The sequence below is a fragment of the Aulonocara stuartgranti genome, assembly GCF_965226115.1.
Source record: "Aulonocara stuartgranti genome assembly, chromosome: 11".
Taxonomy (NCBI): Eukaryota; Metazoa; Chordata; class Actinopteri; order Cichliformes; family Cichlidae; genus Aulonocara; species Aulonocara stuartgranti.
The window spans coordinates 1,206,274-1,226,287 of NC_138947.1; the positions used below are offsets into that span (position 1 = coordinate 1,206,274).

Here is a 20,014-nt window from a genome sequence, read left to right on the forward strand (position 1 = left end):
GCAGGTGACTGTAGAAGCAGTTTTACCCAAACGAGTGCATCGAAATTCACTTACAAACTCTCGTTCACATCGTAGTCAAAGGAGCTTGCAAAGAAAAGCGTCTGGACTTCTTTAAGTTACTTGAAGACGTTTCACCTCTCATCCGAGAAGCTTCTTCAGTTCTAAGGTCAAATGGTGGAGAGTCCCAGATATAAACCTAGTGGGAGTTTCCCCCCACAGAGGGACAAAAGGACCCCCTGATGATCCTCTAATCACATGAGCCAAGGTGTGAAACTGGGTGTGGGTCCCAATCAGCCAGAGTTTCGGGTGTGTTCATTGTGAAACCTGGCCCCACCTTATCATGCAAATTCCTGAGATCAGATGGCCCAGGATGTGAGTGGGCGTTAAGGCGTCTGGGAAGGATCTCAAAACTGGAATATAGATGGCAGAGAGTTGGTGTCGTAAACCCCGCCTCTGTTCAAAGATGGTCGCTCACAGTGGACATAGATGCTTCTTTCACTCCTCTTTCAAACCATCTGTCCTCTCTGTCCAAAATGTGAACACTGGCATCCTCGAAAGAGTGTCCTTTATCCTTAAGATGCAGATGGACTGCTGAGTCTTGTCCTGTGGAGGTGGCTCTTCTGTGTTGTGTGCTGTGTCGTGCTTGGAGACATCCCAGTGCATTTCAGACCCAGCAACACGCTCAGACACAAACTGGTTCACCCGAAAGACAAAACGCCAAAACACAGACTGAACAATGTGGTGTATGCTGTACAGTGCAGCGAGGAATGCTCAGACCTCTACATTGGAGAGACCAAACAGCCACTTCACAAGCGTATGGCACAACACAGAAGAGCCACCTCCACAGGACAAGACTCAGCAGTCCATCTGCATCTAAAGGTCAAAGGTCACTCTTTCGAGGATGCCAATGTTCACATTTTGGACAGAGAGGACAGATGGTTTGAAAGAGGAGTGAAAGAAGCATCTATGTCCACTGTGAGCGACCATCTTTGAACAGAGGCGGGGTTTACGACACCAACTCTCTGCCATCTATAATCCAGTTTTGAGATCCTTCCCAGACGCCTTAACGCCCACTCACATCCTGGGCCATCTGACCTCAGGAATTCACATAATAAGGTGGGGCCAGGTTTCACAATGAACACACCCGAAACTCTGGCTGATTGGGACCCACACCCAGTTTCACACCTTGGCTCAGGTGATTAGAGGATCATCAGGGGTCCTTTTGTCCCTCTGTGGGGGGAAACTCCCACTAGGTTTATATCTGGGACTCTCCACCATTTGACCTTAGAACTGAAGAAGCTTCTCGGATGAGAGGTGAAACGTCTTCAAGCAACTTAAAGAAGTCCAGACGCTTTTCTTTGCAAGCTCCTTTGACTACGATGACTGAGAACCTTCACAGACATCTCGTTCACACCCCAAAAGCTCGCAGCTCATTGATCCAGCCCGAGTCCTTTCAGACTTCAAAGCTGCTCTAACTGTCGGGCTGACATGGACACGGAGGGGATGACTCTGTGGGAACAGCCCGAGTTCCTCTGGCAGTGAAGGCCTGGGCTCCTTATGACTGAGGAAGATTCAGGAGCTCCTCACAAAAGGAAAAATGTTCATGGTGTTTATAACCTGCAGCTGAGGTGGACTTCAGACAGTAAATCAATGAATAAAACAGGAACATAAATAAATGATTAGCCCAGTAATCGCTCATGCCCTTTGGATGTCTGAGGCCCATCAAGGAGGAACTGCAGCTCACAGAAAACTGATTCTCTGCAGAGTGCTGCGATGACCTGCTGATGATGAAAACTGCTGTTTGCCATCAGCAGTGTGGAAATCCCAGCTCATCTGCCAAGAGACAAACACGAGCGCAGAGGGGAGACCGTCACGCTGTCAGGACTATAAAACTTCAGCTGCACGTCTGTGACTGAGACAAACCCGCGATGGCTTCCCTCAAAGCGCTGCTCTCTGCGCTGACCCTGCTGGCTCTGACTGTGGACGCCTCGTCTGGCCGTGAGTATTTCATTTGTTTAAGCGCCGTGTGGCTTAAAGCCGCTCGCAGTGGTGCTGCGTGATGTTTGTAGAGCATAGTTTCAATAAACCTCCCGTTTCCTTCTGTCAGCCGGGTACAGCAACTACAACTACGACCTGTCCGGTCAGGACCTGACCCGTCTCTACAACTCGCCGGTGATGACGGCTGAGAGGATGAAGAGGCCGCTGGAGGGGATGCCAGTTATACTGGGACCATTCAGCCACTCCGGGGTTCGGTCGGTCCACACTGAACACAGAAACATTTCCACAAACAAACAGAAGTTGAAACCAATAATCTCAATGCTTTTGAAGATCTTTAGTTATTTTGACTTTAATTCTGAAACATAACAAACAAAAATGTTCCCTCTGTGCCGTTTGGCACTGTAAGTGTGGGAACTGAGGAGACTGTTACTGTAGAGTCACAGTTTCCTGTGCTTGTTTGTGTTTGTCGTATTTTTGTATTCAATAAAGCTCCAGATGTTTTCTTTGGATGGCGGCACAAACATCATACTGTTCCATTAAGACAACAGTGGAGCTTTTTTAATGCATATTCCAGTTTGTACAAACAGCTGAAACCCTTAAATGCATCGTTCTGATCACTGTGCTGTTGTGATTTCATTGTGCAGAAAGCAAGCAGATGTGTTAGACCAACTGAGGTCGACACGTCACATGTGCTGGAATAACAAACATTGTTCTGACAGCCGTCAACGTGAAAATCAAAGAGCAGCATCTTCAAACCTCTCGTTCTTTTGTAGGGTGACGTTAGATGATGGCTCTCAGTGGCTGATCCATAAAGGAGGCGGATTCGGATTATCCTCTCAGACGGTCGTGACTGATGCTCGACACATGAGCTCGGCCTGGACGGTAAACTTCAAACATACAACCAGCATGTCCATTTAATTACAGTCTAATCATAAACTCTGAAACGTGGCTCTATTGTGTTCAACAAGTCCACAAACAGTCAGGAAAAACAGACAAAAAAAGTAAATACCTTCAGCTCGTTGCTGGTGTGTATACTGGTGGCCAACAGAAACCATTGGAACCAGACCAAAGTGAAAAGGAGATGTTTGGCAAAAACAACCCAAAACGAGATCCTGCAGACTCCCGATTACAAACAGACACTTTATTTCCTGCACGCTGATTCTTCTTGGAATTTGTGTTGACGTGAAACTTTCAGTGAGAGTTTTAATCCAAACATTTACTTTTGATTCTTTCTGACCTTCTGTCTCGTTTTTGTCTGCAGCCTGTCAGTTCTAGAGAATTCCAGGGTTCAAAGACAGTTTCAGACTTCGTGAGTGCTGGAGGACCCAACTACAACTTAGTCTCTGATAACTGCCACCTGGGATCCCGTCGAATGATGAACCAGTAAACATGATTCAAAGTTTCTCTCCTGATAATAAAGGCCACCCTCACACAGACTGTGATGTGTCTTTTCTTCCACTTGGAGGCTCCAGACTTCACAACAAACACCCCACTGACTGTAAGCTTTAGACAAACGTCTGCACACATTCATATACACAAGAATGTCTACGGATCTCCTTTCTTAAAGGCGTCTCTGACACGAGGAAAGATGACAGCCTGCATGTCTGTGGGAACTAAGGTCCCTGCTGTGGAACAGAGACACCACCACTTCCTCTCTTCACATTACACTGACAGCTGTAACCCTGGATGTCTGTGGGCTTATGGGAAATGCTGTTCACACAGTGACTACTGAAAACAAGATGAAATTATATCAGTTCTTACACATGTCTGTGTGTGACTGAGAGCCTGTTCAGAGGATGGAGGTTTCATAAAATCATAAACGAATAAAACCTTTCAGTGTCAAACAGATTGGGGTTGATGATTATTAAATCATTATTTGGGCTCAGGGACCCCCGGCTTCATCAAAGCTATTAGAAAACTCCATCAGTAAGCAATTTAAAGATAAAGATAGCACCCTTAGGTCTGTGTTACATACATCCTGTGTTTTACCACATGTTTACCTGGAACTACAGAGGGGAGGAGCCATTCTGTACAGGTGAGGGAGAAACAGGAAGTATTCAGACTCCGTGATAGAGGAGGAGGAAAACCAGGTGAGTGTTCATCCTCCTTCTATCCTCAGTCTCCGAGTCATCTTCCTCTCTGCAGAGGTAAGAGAATCACAGCGATTCTTGTGGACTGAAACTCCTCGAGTTTTAGTTTGGCAGATGTTTCAAGTTATTTTACCCCTTCAGGAAAAAACATCATTAACACCTGCAGGGAGGCTTGTAGTGGACTCCGCCCCCTGTTGCTGATAGTAGGGTGCGCCCCTCACCTGGGGACAGGTAACTGAACACAGACATGAAGCAAAGTGGGAGGGACATTCTCACATTAAAACTAATACTTCTTTATTTACAAATGACATTTTTAAGATTTCATTTAATTTCCTGGCAGTTATTTCATGGCTCAGGCTTTGCAGGGCTCGAGCGTTTTGATTGGACGCCCCCTGGTGTCTGTGCTCGGTATCTAAAGTCCAAATGCAGAACTATCGATGAAGACATTTATCAGCTGAGCTCAGTGGACACATCATACGATGAGGGAGTGTTCTGAGGGATCGGGTCAGATCTTAACTTGTTGCCATCAGGTGAGATGATTATCTGTCACCCTGTGAAAGTTTCTATGGGACGAACTATTGATCCAAATGACAGTGTATGGGAAAAATGTTGTTGATGACAGAATGGGCCGCTCGTGTGCAGGTTCCTTCACTTCACTGTGCATCCGTGTCCTCCTGCAGCACAAACTCAACGTTGGTCTCACATGAATAACATTGCATGAACAGCACTGTCTGCATTTGATTACAAAGATATGCCCAGACACAAACTTAGGCCCACCTCTCTGAAGTACGTTATCAATGTGCACATCCTGTCATGTGACCACGTGGATTCCTCTGCCAGAGTCATGAACTGAAAGTATTTCCACAGTCGACAGAGCAGGAAGTAGAAACACAGCGTTAGTCCCATTTTCTTTTTCTTCTGTGGTCAAAGTCTCTGAGTCAGCTGTTCCTCTGTGAGCTGGAGGGGAAATATGGAAGGATCAGCTCAATGCTGGACTGTCTCTGGATTCATTATCCTCTGACCGTCACACTTCTTTGTTTCCCAGTCTTGGGCGCGAGTCTTGTACAGACTTGTTTGTCTGATTCTTGTTCTGCACTCACAGTCAGTGTTGTTGGTTTCTCTGTCAGACTGACTGAACATGAGCGGTTTGGAGGAAGACGAGGACACAGCAGAGTCTCCAGGATCCAGCCGTCTGTCTATGAAGAGCGATCGGTCCAAAAATCCTCCTCCAGGCTTCAGTACTGATCCTGGACCCTCAGGCAAAGAGTAAGAGCCTGTTTGTGCTGTAAACTGATGTCTAAGATGATTCTGCTGCTGTGTCTGTGAGAGCAGCTTCGCTGAGCTGCTCTCACAGACACAGCAGAGCTTCAGTGGGGCTGTTCAACATCAGTTTGTTTTCCAGCAGAGAAACTAGTTTGGCCTGAAAACATCAAACTCACTGAGAAACACATGATCGAGTTCTTCTGTCTGTATCTGTATGCAGCTCAACATCTGTGAGGATTTTTTGACTGAACTGATAACGGGGAGATGGGGCGTAGAGCGCTACATCTCTGCATCAGACGGAGCCAGCTGAGGTGGCATGTCCCACCGGGAGGGGACCCGGGACACGCTCCAGAGTCTATGTCTCTCGGCTGGCCTGGGAACACCTCAGTGTTCCCCCGGAAAAGCTAGAGGAGGTGGCTAGGAGAGGGAGGTCTCTGCTTAGGTTGTTGCCCCCGCAACCCGGCCCTGGGTAATATGACCCCGGATGGGAAAAGACTGGGAAAGCATAAATCTAGCAAATAGTTCAAATCGCCTCTGAGAAACAGCAGCACCTGTCGCAATAAGGACCGCAGTTTGATAGAGAAGGTCTCAAGGGACTCAAGCATTCTTTATGGCCTGGTTTGGTTTGTATGTGTCCATGTACACACGGTTTGAATCAGTCTGAGGGAGAAGGAGCTCTGCTGCCTCGGTACTGTGGAGTGGAGTGAGTAAGATGGGCGGTCCATGATGGGATCAGTGACTCTAATGTCCCTCATCACTCAAATACCTCCAGATTCTGGCCAGTGATGGTTCCAGTCTCATGAACCAGTTTGCTGATCCTGTTACATGCTGACATCTTTGGCACTGATGCTGCCAACCCCCCCCCCCCCTCTGCACCACAGACTGGTAGACATGTATGTATATGTGTGTATATACAGGGAGTGCAGAATTATTAGGCAAATGAGTATTTTGTCCACATCATCCTCTTCATGCATGTTGTCTTACTCCAAGCTGTATAGGCTCGAAAGCCTCCTACCAATTAAGCATATTAGGTGATGTGCATCTCTGTAATGAGAAGGGGTGTGGTCTAATGACATCAACACCCTATATCAGGTGTGCATAATTATTAGGCAACGTCCTTTCCTTTGGCAAAATGGGTCAAAAGAAGGACTTGACAGGCTCAGAAAAGTCAAAAATAGTGAGATATCTTGCAGAGGGATGCAGCAGTCTCAAAATCGCAAAGCTTCTGAAGCGTGATCATCGAACAATCAAGCGTTTCATTCAAAATAGTCAACAGGGTCGCAAGAAGCGTGTGGAAAAACCAAGGCGCAAAATAACTGCCCATGAACTGAGAAAAGTCAAGCGTGCAGCTGCCAAGATGCCACTTGCCACCAGTTTGGCCATATTTCAGAGCTGCAACATCACTGGAGTGCCCAAAAGCACAAGGTGTGCAATACTCAGAGACATGGCCAAGGTAAGAAAGGCTGAAAGACGACCACCACTGAACAAGACACACAAGCTGAAACGTCAAGACTGGGCCAAGAAATATCTCAAGACTGGTTTTTCTAAGGTTTTATGGACTGATGAAATGAGAGTGAGTCTTGATGGGCCAGATGGATGGGCCCGTGGCTGGATTGGTAAAGGGCAGAGAGCTCCAGTCCCACTCAGACGCCAGCAAGGTGGAGGTGGAGTACTGGTTTGGGCTGGTATCATCAAAGATGAGCTTGTGGGGCCTTTTCGGGTTGAGGATGGAGTCAAGCTCAACTCCCAGTCCTACTGCCAGTTTCTGGAAGACACCTTCTTCAAGCAGTGGTACAGGAAGAAGTCTGCATCCTTCAAGAAAAACATGATTTTCATGCAGGACAATGCTCCATCACACGCGTCCAAGTACTCCACAGCGTGGCTGCAAGAAAGGGTATAAAAGAAGAAAAACTAATGACATGGCCTCCTTGTTCACCTGATCTGAACCCCATTGAGAACCTGTGGTCCATCATCAAATGTGAGATTTACAAGGAGGGAAAACAGTACACCTCTCTGAACAGTGTCTGGGAGGCTGTGGTTGCTGCTGCACGCAATGTTGATGGTGAACAGATCAAAACACTGACAGAATCCATGGATGGCAGGCTTTTGAGTGTCCTTGCAAAGAAAGGTGGCTATATTGGTCGCTGATTTGTTTTTGTTTTGTTTTTGAATGTCAGAAATGTATATTTGTGAATGTGGAGATGTTATATTGGTGTCACTGGTAAAAATAAATCATTGAAATGGGTATATATTTGTTTTTTGTTAAGTTGCCTAATAATTATGCACAGTAATAGTCACCTGCACACACAGATATCCCCCTAAAATAGCTCAAACTAAAAACAAACTAAAAACTACTTCCAAAAACATTCAGCTTTGATATTAATGAGTTTTTTGGGTTCATTGAGAACATGGTTGTTGTTCAATAATAAAATTATTCCTCAAAAATACAACTTGCCTAATAATTCTGCACTCCCTGTATATAAATTCAAATTCAAATTCAAATTTTATTTGTCACGTACACAGTCATACACAGTACGATATGTAGTGAAATGCTTGGACAACTGCTCGTGACCTAAAGAGAACAAAAAAGGAAAAGGCTATGAATAAGATAGGAAATAAATATGAAAAATTAAAAAGGGTAAATTTAACTAGGAAGGAATAAAATATAAATTAAGGTTAAAAATGAAATAACTGTACAACACAAATTAGAATGAAGGGTAAATTTAACTGGAAAGAATAAGATAAAATATATAAATTAAAGTTGAAAATAAAATAACTGTACAACAAAATACACAATATAGAACTATATAAGAATGTATGAAGAAATCTAAATATAAATAAATATATACACAATAACAGCAGCTGTACAAGTATTAACTGGAAATGAAGAATATAGTGACCAGTGTTGTGCAAAACCACAGTCCAGAAAGTCCAGTGTGTGTGTAAGAACCATATGTGTGGGTCAGTACTGTGTGGTGGTGTGATTGAGAGACCGTATCGCCTGCGGGAAGAAGCTCCTCCTCAGTCTCTCTGTGTTGGTCTTCAGGGAGCGGAATCGCTTTCCTGACCTCAACAGAGAGAACAGTCTGTTGTTGGGATGGCTGAGGTCCTTCACCATCTTCCTGGCCTTGGTCCAGCACCGCCTGCTGTAGATTGAGTGCAGGTCAGGGAGCTCGGAGCGGATGGTGCGCTCAGCTGACCGCACAACCCTCTGTAGAGCTCGTCTGTCCTGCATGGTGCTGTTCCCGAACCAGGTTAAGATGTTTCCCGCCAGGATGCTCTCTATGGTGCACGAGTAAAAGTTCCTGAGCACCTTGGAGGGCAGTTGGAAGTCTCTCAAGCGTCTGAGGTGGTAGAGACGCTGACGGGCCTTTTTCACCACGGTGTTGATGTGACAGGACCATGACAGGTCCTGCGTGATGTGAACTCCGAGGTATTTGAAGCTGTCCACTCTCTCCACTGGGCACTCGTTGATGACGGGGGTCTGGTAGTTCCTCTCCTGCTTAGTGCTGAAGTCCACTATCAGCTCCTTTGTCTTACTGACGTTTAGAAGGAGGTTGTTCCTCTGGCACCAGTTCTCCAGATTCCTAATCTCCTTCAGGTAGGCCGTCTCGTTGTTATCAGAGATCAGGCCCACCACGACGGTGTCGTCAGCAAACTTGATGATGGTGGTGGAGCTGGTAGTGGTAAGCTTACATATATACATATATGTAAGCTTACATGAGGCTGTACGCTAAGCGGAAGGAAGGGGGCTGGGGACTGGTGAGTGTCAGCACCACAGTCCAGGATGAGACAACAAACATCCACGAATACATCACAAAGATGGCCCCAACCGACCGAGTGCTCAGTGAATACCTCAGGCAGCAGAAACCCAAGAAAGAGGAGGGAGACGAGGAACCAGCATGGAAGGACAGGCCCCTGCACGGTATGTACCACCGGCAGATAGAGGAGGTGGCTGATATCCAGAAATCCTACCAGTGGCTGGACAAAGCTGGACTGAAAGGAAAGCTCGAGAAATACCAAGAGCTGGAGAAGACGTGGAGGGTGAAGGTAATGGTGGTCTCCGTGGTGATCGGAGCACTAGGTGCGGTGACTCCCAGGCTAGGCGAGTGGCTCCAGCAGATCCCCGGAACAACATCGGAGATCTCTGTCCAGAAGAGCGCAGTCCTGGGAACAGCTAAGATACTGCGCAGGACCCTCAAGCTCCCAGGCCTCTGGTAGAGGACCCGAGCTTGAAGGATAAACCGCCCGCAGGGGCGAGTGGGGAATTTATTTATTTGTTTAATACACACACACACACACACACACACACACACACACACACACACACACACAGAGGCAACAATACCAAAGTATTTCGAGTGCGTTACTGTCACACACATGTGAGACTCTTTTCTGCATATATTTTTGCACAGACTTCTGCTGGGCTGTGCAAAAACAAAACGACTGCTTGAATCAGTTAAGAGCAGCAAAAACTGTCCTTGGAAAAATAAACTGGGTAATTGAGTATTGAATATTTTTCTTGTTTGACCAACATTTTAGTGCATTTTTATTATAAGAATGTGAACATTGGTGAAGAGACGCACTCTGACCTCCAGGTCAGCTAAAACATGCATGAAACACAGTGATTCACCGCCCAGAGTCACACCGTCAGCAGAGCTGCGCACGGCGCCAGGGCGTCCTTAAAACAGCAGCAGTGCTGAAAAAGGTCGAAGGTGCACGAGGAGGCCTCCATGAAGGAGAGATCAGACGAGTTCAAATCAGACGTGTTTTCGCGGTTCTGCACGTTCAGCCGCCGTTTCAGGTGACAAAACACTGACAGTCATCACTCACAAAATAATGACAAAAGAAAGAAAATGCAGGAGTTTGGATATTTCACGATCAAAATAATGAATCAGAATAAGAGGTGCAGCTCGGCGTTAGATCTCTTTATCTTGAGGAATCTCGTCGGTGCGACAGACGTGAATCGCGTTCGGTGTTAGAGACCTGGATCTTCAGAGATCAACCCACGGATGTCTTCACATAGTGAAAGAAGCGCCACTGTTGCTGGACCCGTCCATCGAGCGCAGAGTGGAGGACATGTAGAAGTCGGAGGTGACTCTGGAGAAGCGGCGTGGGGCCTTTCCGAGACACCAAAGGTCCCTGAAGATCCTCCTGAACTGGTTCCTGAAGTTCAGCCCCACCAAGGCGTACAGCATCGGGTTCAGGCAGCAGTGCAAGTAAGCAATGGTCTGCGACGCTGTCAGGGCCATCTCCAGCATGTCCGCCTCATCCCACGAGTACTCCTGAAACACGGTGACCGTGTTGTACAGCAGCACTATGTTGTAGGGCAGGTGGCAGATGATGAACACGGCCACAACCACCAGCATCTCCCACACCTCTCTGTGGTGCTGGAGATTCTTGGTCTTAAGCAGGGTGATGATGATGCCACTGAAGCAGAAGATCGTGATGAAGAGTGGCAGGAGGAAACCCACGCTGATCTGAGTGATGGGGACAGCCACCCTCACCGCCATGGCTGGGCCTTCAAACTTGAGCTCACAGACGTACGCAGGAGTCCTCTGGAAACCAGTTTGGTTATCATCGTCGAATACGATGTGATTCATGTGTGACGGCTCGTACCACTGATAGAAGTAGAAGGTGGGGATGGACACGAGTATAGTGAAGATCCAGATGATGGCGCAGATGATGGACCTGTATGACAGCCAGCGCCTGCGCCGAGCCTGGGCGATGGCGATGTAGCGGTCGGTGCTGATGCAGGCGAACAGCAGCATGCCACTGTACAGGTTCACGCTGTAGGAGCCGCGCAGCAGCTTGCAGGCCACCTGCCCCATCGGCCACGACCACAGCTCGTTGTAGACAATGAATGGTAGCGCCAGCACAAACAGCAGGTCGGCGATGGCCACGTTGATCAGGTAGATGTCAGTCATGCACTTGATCCTCTTGTAGAAGGCGTAGGTGACAATGACCATGCTGTTCCCCACGAGGCCCAGGATGCAGAAGATGGAGTGGATGTACGCGCCGATCACCTTCACCACATTCGGGTTGTTGTGAAAAACACAAAAACCATCATAATCTAGGTAGTCACTGACATTATATTCATATTCATAGTAGGACATCTCCATGGTGTATGGTTGGTTGGACATCAAATCCTCTGCAGAGTAGATCACTATAAAGGAAGCAGAGAGTAAACATCAAACTACAGCAAAGGTGTCTGATGGACTCACAGTGAAATGATCTCTTGCCACCCTAGTTTAGCACATGACAGTGATGTATATGTATATAAGACAGCATTAAATGGTAAATGGCCTGTATTTATATAGCGCTTTACTCGTCCCTAAGGACCCCAAAGCACTTTACACATCCAGTCATCCATCCATTCACACACACATTCACACACTGGTGATGGCAGCTACATTGTAGCCACAGCCACCCTGGGGCGCACTGACAGAGGCGAGGCTGCCGGACACTGGCGCCACCGGGCCCTCTGACCACCACCAGTAGGCAACGGGTGAAGTGTCTTGCCCAAGGACACAACGACAGAGACCGTCCGAGCCGGGGCTCGAACCGGCAACCTTCCGATTACAAGACGAACTCCCAACTCGCATTAACACTTTGAGCCGAGCTACAGTTAAGACTGAATATAAACTCTAAAGCTGAATATATTGCACAGTGTTACCCCCACTCCCCCCGCCTCTACCATTAACAAATGGTTCAGCCCACAGCGTGGAGCCGCTATATTTCTTGTTGTCAGTAGCAACCGATGCCTATTATTGTTCCAGAGCACTTTTTGAACAACACCGTGGATTTCACACAGCTGGTTGGTTATGACACTGTGGAAATGGACTGAAGGTGAGTGTTATTAACTCTCAGTGCGCTGCGAATCACATGACTGATTTCAGCTGACATAGCAACAAGCTGCAGCCGCGCTGAGTCTCTATTCCTTCTTGTGTTGAACGTTCGGACTTCCTATTTTTACATTTTAATGACAGGTGACTAAACCCAGAGTTAGGATGAAATATATACAAAAGCTTTGCTTTTTCCTGAATACTATTGTCACACAAAGAGTAAAGAAAGAAAAAAGGCAACACGTGAGATTTAGTTGTTTAGGACGAAGTTTTGGGAGTGATGGCAGCGAGTGAGAGAGTTTTGAGATGTTTAGCATGGAGTGTGTAGTCAGCGTGTTGTGTGTGTGTTGTGTGTCAGTGAGGGCACTAATGAATAATAATAATAATAATAATAATAATAATGGATACTTTATTGATCCCCATGGGGAAATTACTTGTTTTTCTCTGCATTTGACCCATTCACTCAGTGAAGCAGTGGGCAGCCCACTAAGCAGGCGCCCGGGGAGCAGTGTGTAGGGACGGTACCTTGCTCAGGGGTACCTCAGGGTAGCCGTTAAGTGGATTCGAACCGCCGACCTTCCGATCATGGGGCGACCACTTTACCTACTGAGCTATCCCTGCCCCCCAAAAATAAGTTGTTTGGTTATTTTGTCCGTCTGTTAGTTCACACAGTGTTTCTTCGTGCGAGGTGAGGAACTCTTCGTCCAACCCGCTGCTGTGCCCGCACGATCTGACTCCCCCTCTCACTCTCTGCTGTGGTATGATAGACGACGTCACGAAGAGGAGAGTTCTGGGTTTTTTGTGAATGTGACAAAGGCTGCAGGGCAAACACTGTCTCCAGGTGGAAACAGGAGCAGTGATGCACGTCCTGCTGTCAGGCCTGCAGCTTTGTCCCTGTGCTGTTCTCTGTCTCGTGGCCACAAACTCATTTTCTTCACTGACACCAATGATTCGTGCGGCATCTTATTGTGACACCTGCTTGTTCTCTCATTGTAGTTTCAGTAGTTTTAAATGTTTGTACTAAGACACGCCGGATGCACTGACTTTTAGATAAATAGTTTTTAAAATGTGACAGTTTATATTTGCATTTCAACTTTAGTAAAATTATTCACTAAACATATTTGTGGTTTTTACAGTAAAGCGAATATAACTACGACTAGGATTTGATGTTTTTGTGTGATTTCAGATCAGTTGTGTTACTACAGCTGAACGATACCAAACAAGGCGAGGTAACAAAAGATGTAAGGGTGAAACACAAAGTAGTGAAAAGTGTGCGGTTATGTCGTGCTCCCCAGAGGGTGAACCCAACAAATCATGAAAAATGAGCTTTTTGTTCATGACGGTGCAGATTTCTGACATTTTGTGTAAATTTAAGCAACAATCAGATTTTTCTAACAAAGTGTGAAGCTTCAGTTAGACTTGTGTTTGTAAATGAACCGCCCCATGTTGTGTAGCTTTACTGGGCTACATATTTATTTATTATACAGGCTACACAGTACTTAACATTCAAACTCACACGTGTAACTGAGGTGTTTCATTATGTGGGCTAAAGAAAATAATTCAGTTACACAAATGTGCAGATTCAGTGCATGTGAACCATTGTAACCATATGTAACATATGTGTTTAAAAAGGCTTTGATTTGACCCCCCCCCACCCCACCCCATTTCATTTCCATGCCAGCCTAAGAAAATGTCTCTAGATCCACCCGTGCTTCATAATAATTCAATAAAATCCACGTTCTTCATCTGCATCTCTGCAAACACTTAGCAGCATTACTAAAGCCAAAACACGTCTAAAGTAACAGGTCACAGTAACAACAAAAAGGCTGATCAGCAGCAGGAGGAGAGTCTGAGCACCAATCCAGGCCTAACATTCCTGAGAAACACGAACACGCCAAAGTGAAAGCAGCTCGCTTCATTCTGACTGTCAGGTTCAGGAAGGAGGCGACCTGTACGGATACAACCTGCAAATAGAAAACCTGTTTACACCTGTGTGATGTAATGACCTGCAGTGTGAGGGAATGAAGGACCTACCAGCAACGCAGGAGAGGGAGGCAGTTCAAGCAAAGTGAAAGTGAAGCAGCTCAGAGGCAGCGTGCTGTGTGCAGGAAAGACGAAGGACCCACAATGCAGAACAGAGAGTTAACTTAGGACGCAGCTTTATTTCGAGGGAAACTCCTCATTACAATAGACGTGACAAAAACAAACCAAAACTTCAAATGCAGAACTGGGGAACAGGCACCTAGAAACTAAGAATACTTGGGCCACGAAGGGAGGAGACGCAGCACAAAGAGGGCACAATGTGACGAAGAGCATAGGAAGAAGCAGACACTAAATACAAGTGGAGAACAGGGCAAAGAGGAAACACCTGGGAACACGGCTGGCACAGACAAAACAGGGAAGAGCAAAACAGACGGGAGACTAACAAAGTAAAACAGGAAGTACACAGAGATGCAGACTGACTGAATACAGACTAACAATGACACATCATAATGAAATTGACTACTACTAATAATACATACCAGAAAACATTCGGTCACCGACCCAGGACTGCGACACTCATACCTGTGACAGGTAACCAGTTGAGCAGGAAATAAGGCATGGCCTCTCAACTCCTCCTTCTGATTCTTATTCAGCTGGGTCTTCAAAAGAGTTCCTGTCGGATTTCTCAGACTTTTTCTCTGATTTAGTGCTCAGCTCAGATAGAATAATTATTGTGGGTGATTTTAACATCCATGAAAATGATCAGACAGGAGAGGGTTTTCAGGAAACACTGTTAAATGTTCAGTTTCTATGCCACGTGTTAAAACAAGATCTAGAGTGTGATTAAAGTGGTGGGTGGGTTCTTTTACAGTCTAATAACAGATTAAATGCCGTGTTGAGGCTGTCATTCTTAGCATCTACATGGATGTTAAAATCACCCACAATAATTATTTTATCTGAGCTGCAGTGACCAACGTTCCCTGTAATGTTTCACGTGTCTGAACACACAAACTCCCCGAGCGGTCCTTGGACCACTGTGAGCGACAGCAGACGTGCACTGTGGTCACGACAGCATCGAATCATCCAAGTTACATGTTTTATTAAACTAATCAAATTACAGCATTTATGTTAGACTACTTTTAATTAACTGCTTTAGTCCACTTACAATGAAAATTTTAAAAAATTTGGGAGACCACCAGGGGGACGTAAGGAAGATGGCAGCATAAGCTTGCAGCTCCCGGTCAAAACTCGAAAGAAAACCAGAATTCGAATATTTCCACCGCTAAACCGTGTAATAAATGCCATGGAAGGTGGAAGAAGGTCAAAAAGACAAGGAAACATTAAGGACTTTGTGAAACAAGCGGAGCTGGCAAGAGGAGGCAGCGCAGACATGTCCGAGAACAGCGTGCAAGGCGAGCAGATGGAAGGAGATGCAGCTAGCCACCCTCACGCAGACTTCCAGGACATCATTAAGGAAATTCACTCACTTAAAGCCGAGTTTAAAACTGAGTTTGCCACGTTTAAGAAAGACATCACACAAGAAATGAAGGACGAATTCGACAGCTTCAAGAAAGACATACAGATGGACAATGACTCACAACATCCACCGAAGCACCTCAGGAGTTGAATTTTCTTCAATGTCCAAGTCCGTCACCTGATCCTAACCCCGCTCAGCATTTCACTCTGAACTTTGGACAGAAAGGCCACAAACAAACATCAGCTGCAGGTTGGTGCAGTAAAGCTGTGGCAGAGCATTAAACAGCAGGAAACCAGCATTCAGGCTGTCAGTGCCAGCAAAGGGTTTGGAATAAAATAATAGAAACAATCATTTTATTTTCAGTTACTTCATTTGTCCAAATTCTTTAGAGCCTCTAAAACAAAGGGATTGTGCTAACAGTACTCCAGTTTCTCCCATTTTTAATCCGTTTGTCCAACCCACTGAATTAAAGCTGAAAGGCTGCACTTCAGCTACATCTGACTGGTTTCATGTCACTGTGCTAATGTCCATTAGAAAATAAGTCTCTATACAAATATTTATGGAGCTCCAGAAGTGGAGGCTGCTGAGGGGGCACTACTGCACAAAGCGGCGAGCAGTGAAGCAGCTCGTGTTGCTGAGACGTGCCCGTCAGTCCACCACAGGAGGTTTTTGTAAAGCTTTTATTTTGATATTTTCTTTGACCAGTAAATTTGCATATTAGCTAAATATTTAGTTCCCCGTAACATTTAGATTTAAATATAAAAAGGTACAAATTTTGTCCTAAATGTGTCATAAAATTTCAGCATATTTTAGTTACAGTCTAGAAATCCACGTCAGTAAATCCTTTCATACGTGCAGGTTGAGCTCTTTCTGCTGATGTGATGAAACCTGTTTACGAGCAGCAGCGTGGAAACTCCGGCTCATCTGCCAAGAGACAAACAGCAGAGATAACTGAGTCCAAGCAGGGAGTCTGTCAGGACTATCAAACGTCTCTCTGAGCTGTGACGGGACAAATGTCCACGATGGGTTCCTTCAAAGTGCTCCTCTGTGCGCTGACTCTGCTGGCCCTGACCGTGGACTCCTCGTCTGGTAAAAAGTTTTAATGTTGTGGTGAGGTTTAAAAGCAGCTGCGTGGCTGGTTGTACAGAACACAGATTACATCAAACTAACAGCGTTTCCTTCTGACAGGAGGATACAGCAACTACGACCTGTCGGGTCAGCAGCTCACAGATCTCTACAACTCTCCAGTGTACAAAGCTGAATGGATGGTCCGACCGCTTGGATCCAGTCCACGTTTGGACCGCTCAGCCACACCGGCGTCAGGGCAGGCTACACGCTCACCGCATTTATTTAAAAACCTGCTGCTTTCACTACTGCTGATGTCCATCTGGAATCCACCGTCGCCGCAGAAAAAGACGCTGCCTGAGATTCCTTCAGTTTTCTTCAGTTCCACTTTGCAGCAGCTCCTGCTGACGGCTGCAGTGATGGGTCATCATACCTGAGCCCAGACTGGTTTTTATGTTTCCAGGCTAGAAACGTTTTTAACCTTTGCTACAAAACAAAGACAAACCACGGCCTGGCCGAAGCTTTGACATCACAACTCTTTGCTATTCTTTGAAAAGGCTCAGATTGCGTCCAACTGTCGCATTTCTTACTCTGTCCAGGCTCCGCTGCACTTCCTACATCCTCAGATTCGTTCCTTTGCTTCCTTGAGTTCACAGATGCGCTTTGACAGCTCGAATCTGGGACTCTCAGATGTTTGATGAGCGCAGCGTCAGACTCGTTACGTTTTCTCTTCCCTCAGAGTGACGCTCGCTGATGGAGCTCAGTGGCTGATCCACAAAGGTCAGGACTACGGCATCTCCTCTGACACGGTGGTGACCAGCGCTCGGCACATGAGCTCAGCCTGGAAGGTAAGTCAGAGTTTGAACTGAAGCTTTGAGCCAGACATTTTTGAAAGAGTGATGAGTTGCTGAACATAAAGATATTTCCTCTGTGGAGTAAAATGTGTGTTTCAGTGAATGATGAGCAGTATGGAGGCAGAACGAAGCACTAAAGTGTGCGTTCCCTGCAGCCCGTGTTTCACCTGAGCAGACAGTTTAACGGGAGGAAGAAAGTTGCTGCTTTTGTGAAACGTGGAGGAGAAACCTACAACGCCCTCTTCAACTGCCACGTAGCTTCTATTACAATGATGCTGCAGTAAACCTGATTTCTTCATGATACAGGTGAAAGGTCCCAGACAGCGTCACAGGTGGATGTTGTTGTTCCAGCGTTCACACAGTCCGCTTCATGAACTCAAACTTCACTGAATCTGCATCTGAACGACCACACGGTGTAAGATGTCATGTGCTGTTCTCAGTTTACTACCTGGTAAAGATCCTGATACATTAAATCTGTGCAGTTTTAACGAAGACTACACACAGCCTGCAGCGCCCCCTGGTGTTTGTTTCTAAGTTCAGACATGCCCATTATGATAAACTCCTCAGAGCAGCGGTGGGCAACTCCAGGCCCCAAGGGCCGGTGTCCTGCAGGTTTTAGATCACACCCTGGGTCTACACACCTGAATCACATGATTAGGTCATTAGCAGGCCTCTGGAGAACTTCAGGAAATGCTGAGGAGTCATTTCGCCCTTTAAATCAGCTGTGATGGATCAAGGACACATCTAACACCTGCAGGACGCGGCACTCGAGGCCTGCAGTTGCCTACTGCTGCCTTAGAGCAACATACGTCCCAATCACTGCGTAACAACACATCAGTGTCATAAATAAAACATTAATGCTAAACCAGTTTCCGTCTGTGTGTGCACGTGTTTCCGTTCAGTCTTTTAGTATTCTGACTCTGTTGTCTCTGCACTGTATTCGTGTTCACAGGCTGTGAATCATTCATGACGTAAATCCAAACGAGCTCATTAATGTCACGAGAGCAAACCAACATTTCAAATCAAACACTTCCTGTGTGTCGGTGTGAACGTGGCGGTAAACATTCACCCGGAGACCTTTTGAAGCCTCTTTAGTTCTTCGTGAAGTGAAGCTCTGCAAACTCTCCCACGGGGCTCAGATTCTTCTGCAGTCACGTCACGGACGCCAACACTTCAGAGACGCTGACGTCGGCCTGAAGAGCAAACTGATTATTGTGCAGATTGCCGTGAAACGCCCGCAGCAGACGATGGGAATTGGCAGGGATCCCTCTGAACGGGACATCCCATAATGAGTGAGGTCAGGCTCCGGTGTGAAAGAAGCGATGGTCGTGTGGTGTGACGGCCTAGGAGACATATTCCTTATTTCTTTCAAATAAATATTAAAAATGTTTCATTCTATGATAAAAACACTGAGGCAGCAAACTATCGCTGTAAGCCAAACGCTTCAAGTGTTTTTCCTACTGTCACAGATTTCCTGACACAGTCATCTTCTACAGCACAGGCGTCCAACTCAGCCTCAGGGCCGGAGTCCTGCAGCTGTTAGACGAGTCCTTGATCCATCACAGCTGATTTAACGGCTAAACGAGCTCCTCAACATGTCCTGAAGTGCTCCAGAGGCCTGCTAATGAACTAATCATGTGAATCAGGTGTGTTGGCCCAGGGTGCTATTAAAACCTGCAGGACACCGGCCCTCGACACCCCTGTTCTACAGGCACTGAGCACCCACAGAGCACACGTAGCCCCTCAGCAGGCTTCCACAAGCTTCCCAATCAAAAGAAAGCAGGCAGGGTGTTGGAGTCAAGTTGTTAATTGTTGTCATTGTGTTTCTTAAATTTGTAAGTCTTAGTTTAAACTATATGATCAAAGACATTCCTTTGATCCTGACCACCTCCCAGGGGAGGCTTTCTTAGGCAGATCTGTTTCCTGTGTGGTAAGCTTCCTGCTTTTATGGTCCTTCTGTGATCAGCAGGTCACACAAACGCGCAACCATGACACACACACACACACACACACACACACACACACACACACACACACACACACACACAGCCTTATCTTTTAGAACCATAGGGGGGTTTGTGAGGGGAGGTGCTTGTGTTTACTGTTGTGTAACTGTTTTCAGTAAACAGCTGTGAGAAAGGCTCCTCTCTGAAGAAGTTGGGTTGAGTCGGGTGAGGAGCGTTGAGCTCCAAGAGCCTGTTCCAACCAGCCTTCCCTTGCTAGCAAGTAAAATCGATCGATCGCTGATTGTGTTGTTGTTGAGAATAAGTTTCTAAACCAGTGGGGCCTGTGGAGGCGCAGACCCACCACAGGGGAAGGGAGGGTCTAAAGAGAGCTGGTGTCAGACAGATGAGCTGATCTAAGAAGAGTAAGGAAAAGCATCTGGAGTCTAAGAGTGGAAATGGAGCCGCAAATGACAGGAAGGAAACGACGACTGCG

At 46.4% G+C, this 20,014-nt stretch overlaps 1 protein-coding gene and 1 pseudogene across 2 annotated transcripts; one reads left to right on the forward strand and one right to left on the reverse strand.

Moving 5' to 3' along the window:
• The first annotated feature begins 1,745 nt into the window (after positions 1–1,745).
• LOC309718004 (uncharacterized protein) lies at positions 1,746–3,434 on the forward strand. Its single transcript, XM_082552946.1, has 4 exons — positions 1,746–1,998; positions 2,108–2,252; positions 2,772–2,880; positions 3,260–3,434. The coding sequence occupies exons 1-4, from the start codon at positions 1,929–1,931 to the stop codon at positions 3,383–3,385; spliced, it is 450 nt and encodes a 149-aa protein (XP_082409072.1). The 5' UTR covers positions 1,746–1,928; the 3' UTR covers positions 3,386–3,434.
• Positions 3,435–9,739: 6,305 nt separating this feature from the next.
• LOC309718041 (C-C chemokine receptor type 6-like) lies at positions 9,740–18,762 on the reverse strand (annotated as a pseudogene). Its single transcript, XR_014280705.1, has 2 exons — positions 18,645–18,762; positions 9,740–11,517 (listed from the first exon to the last, which is right to left on the reverse strand). The product of XR_014280705.1 is annotated as a C-C chemokine receptor type 6-like (transcript).
• Between the last annotated feature and the right edge of the window lie 1,252 nt (positions 18,763–20,014).

What these genes read in the sequence shown, in the direction of transcription:
- LOC309718004 (XM_082552946.1), top strand. Translation starts at nt 1,929, where the DNA reads ATGGCTTCCCTCAAAGCGCTGCTCTCTGCGCTGACCCTGCTGGCTCTG. An exon ending in TGTGGACGCCTCGTCTGGCC is followed by an intron (nt 1,999 to 2,107) that starts GTGAGTATTTCA and finishes TCCTTCTGTCAG; the next exon opens with CCGGGTACAGCAACTACAAC. An exon ending in ACATGAGCTCGGCCTGGACG is followed by an intron (nt 2,881 to 3,259) that starts GTAAACTTCAAA and finishes TTTTGTCTGCAG; the next exon opens with CCTGTCAGTTCTAGAGAATT.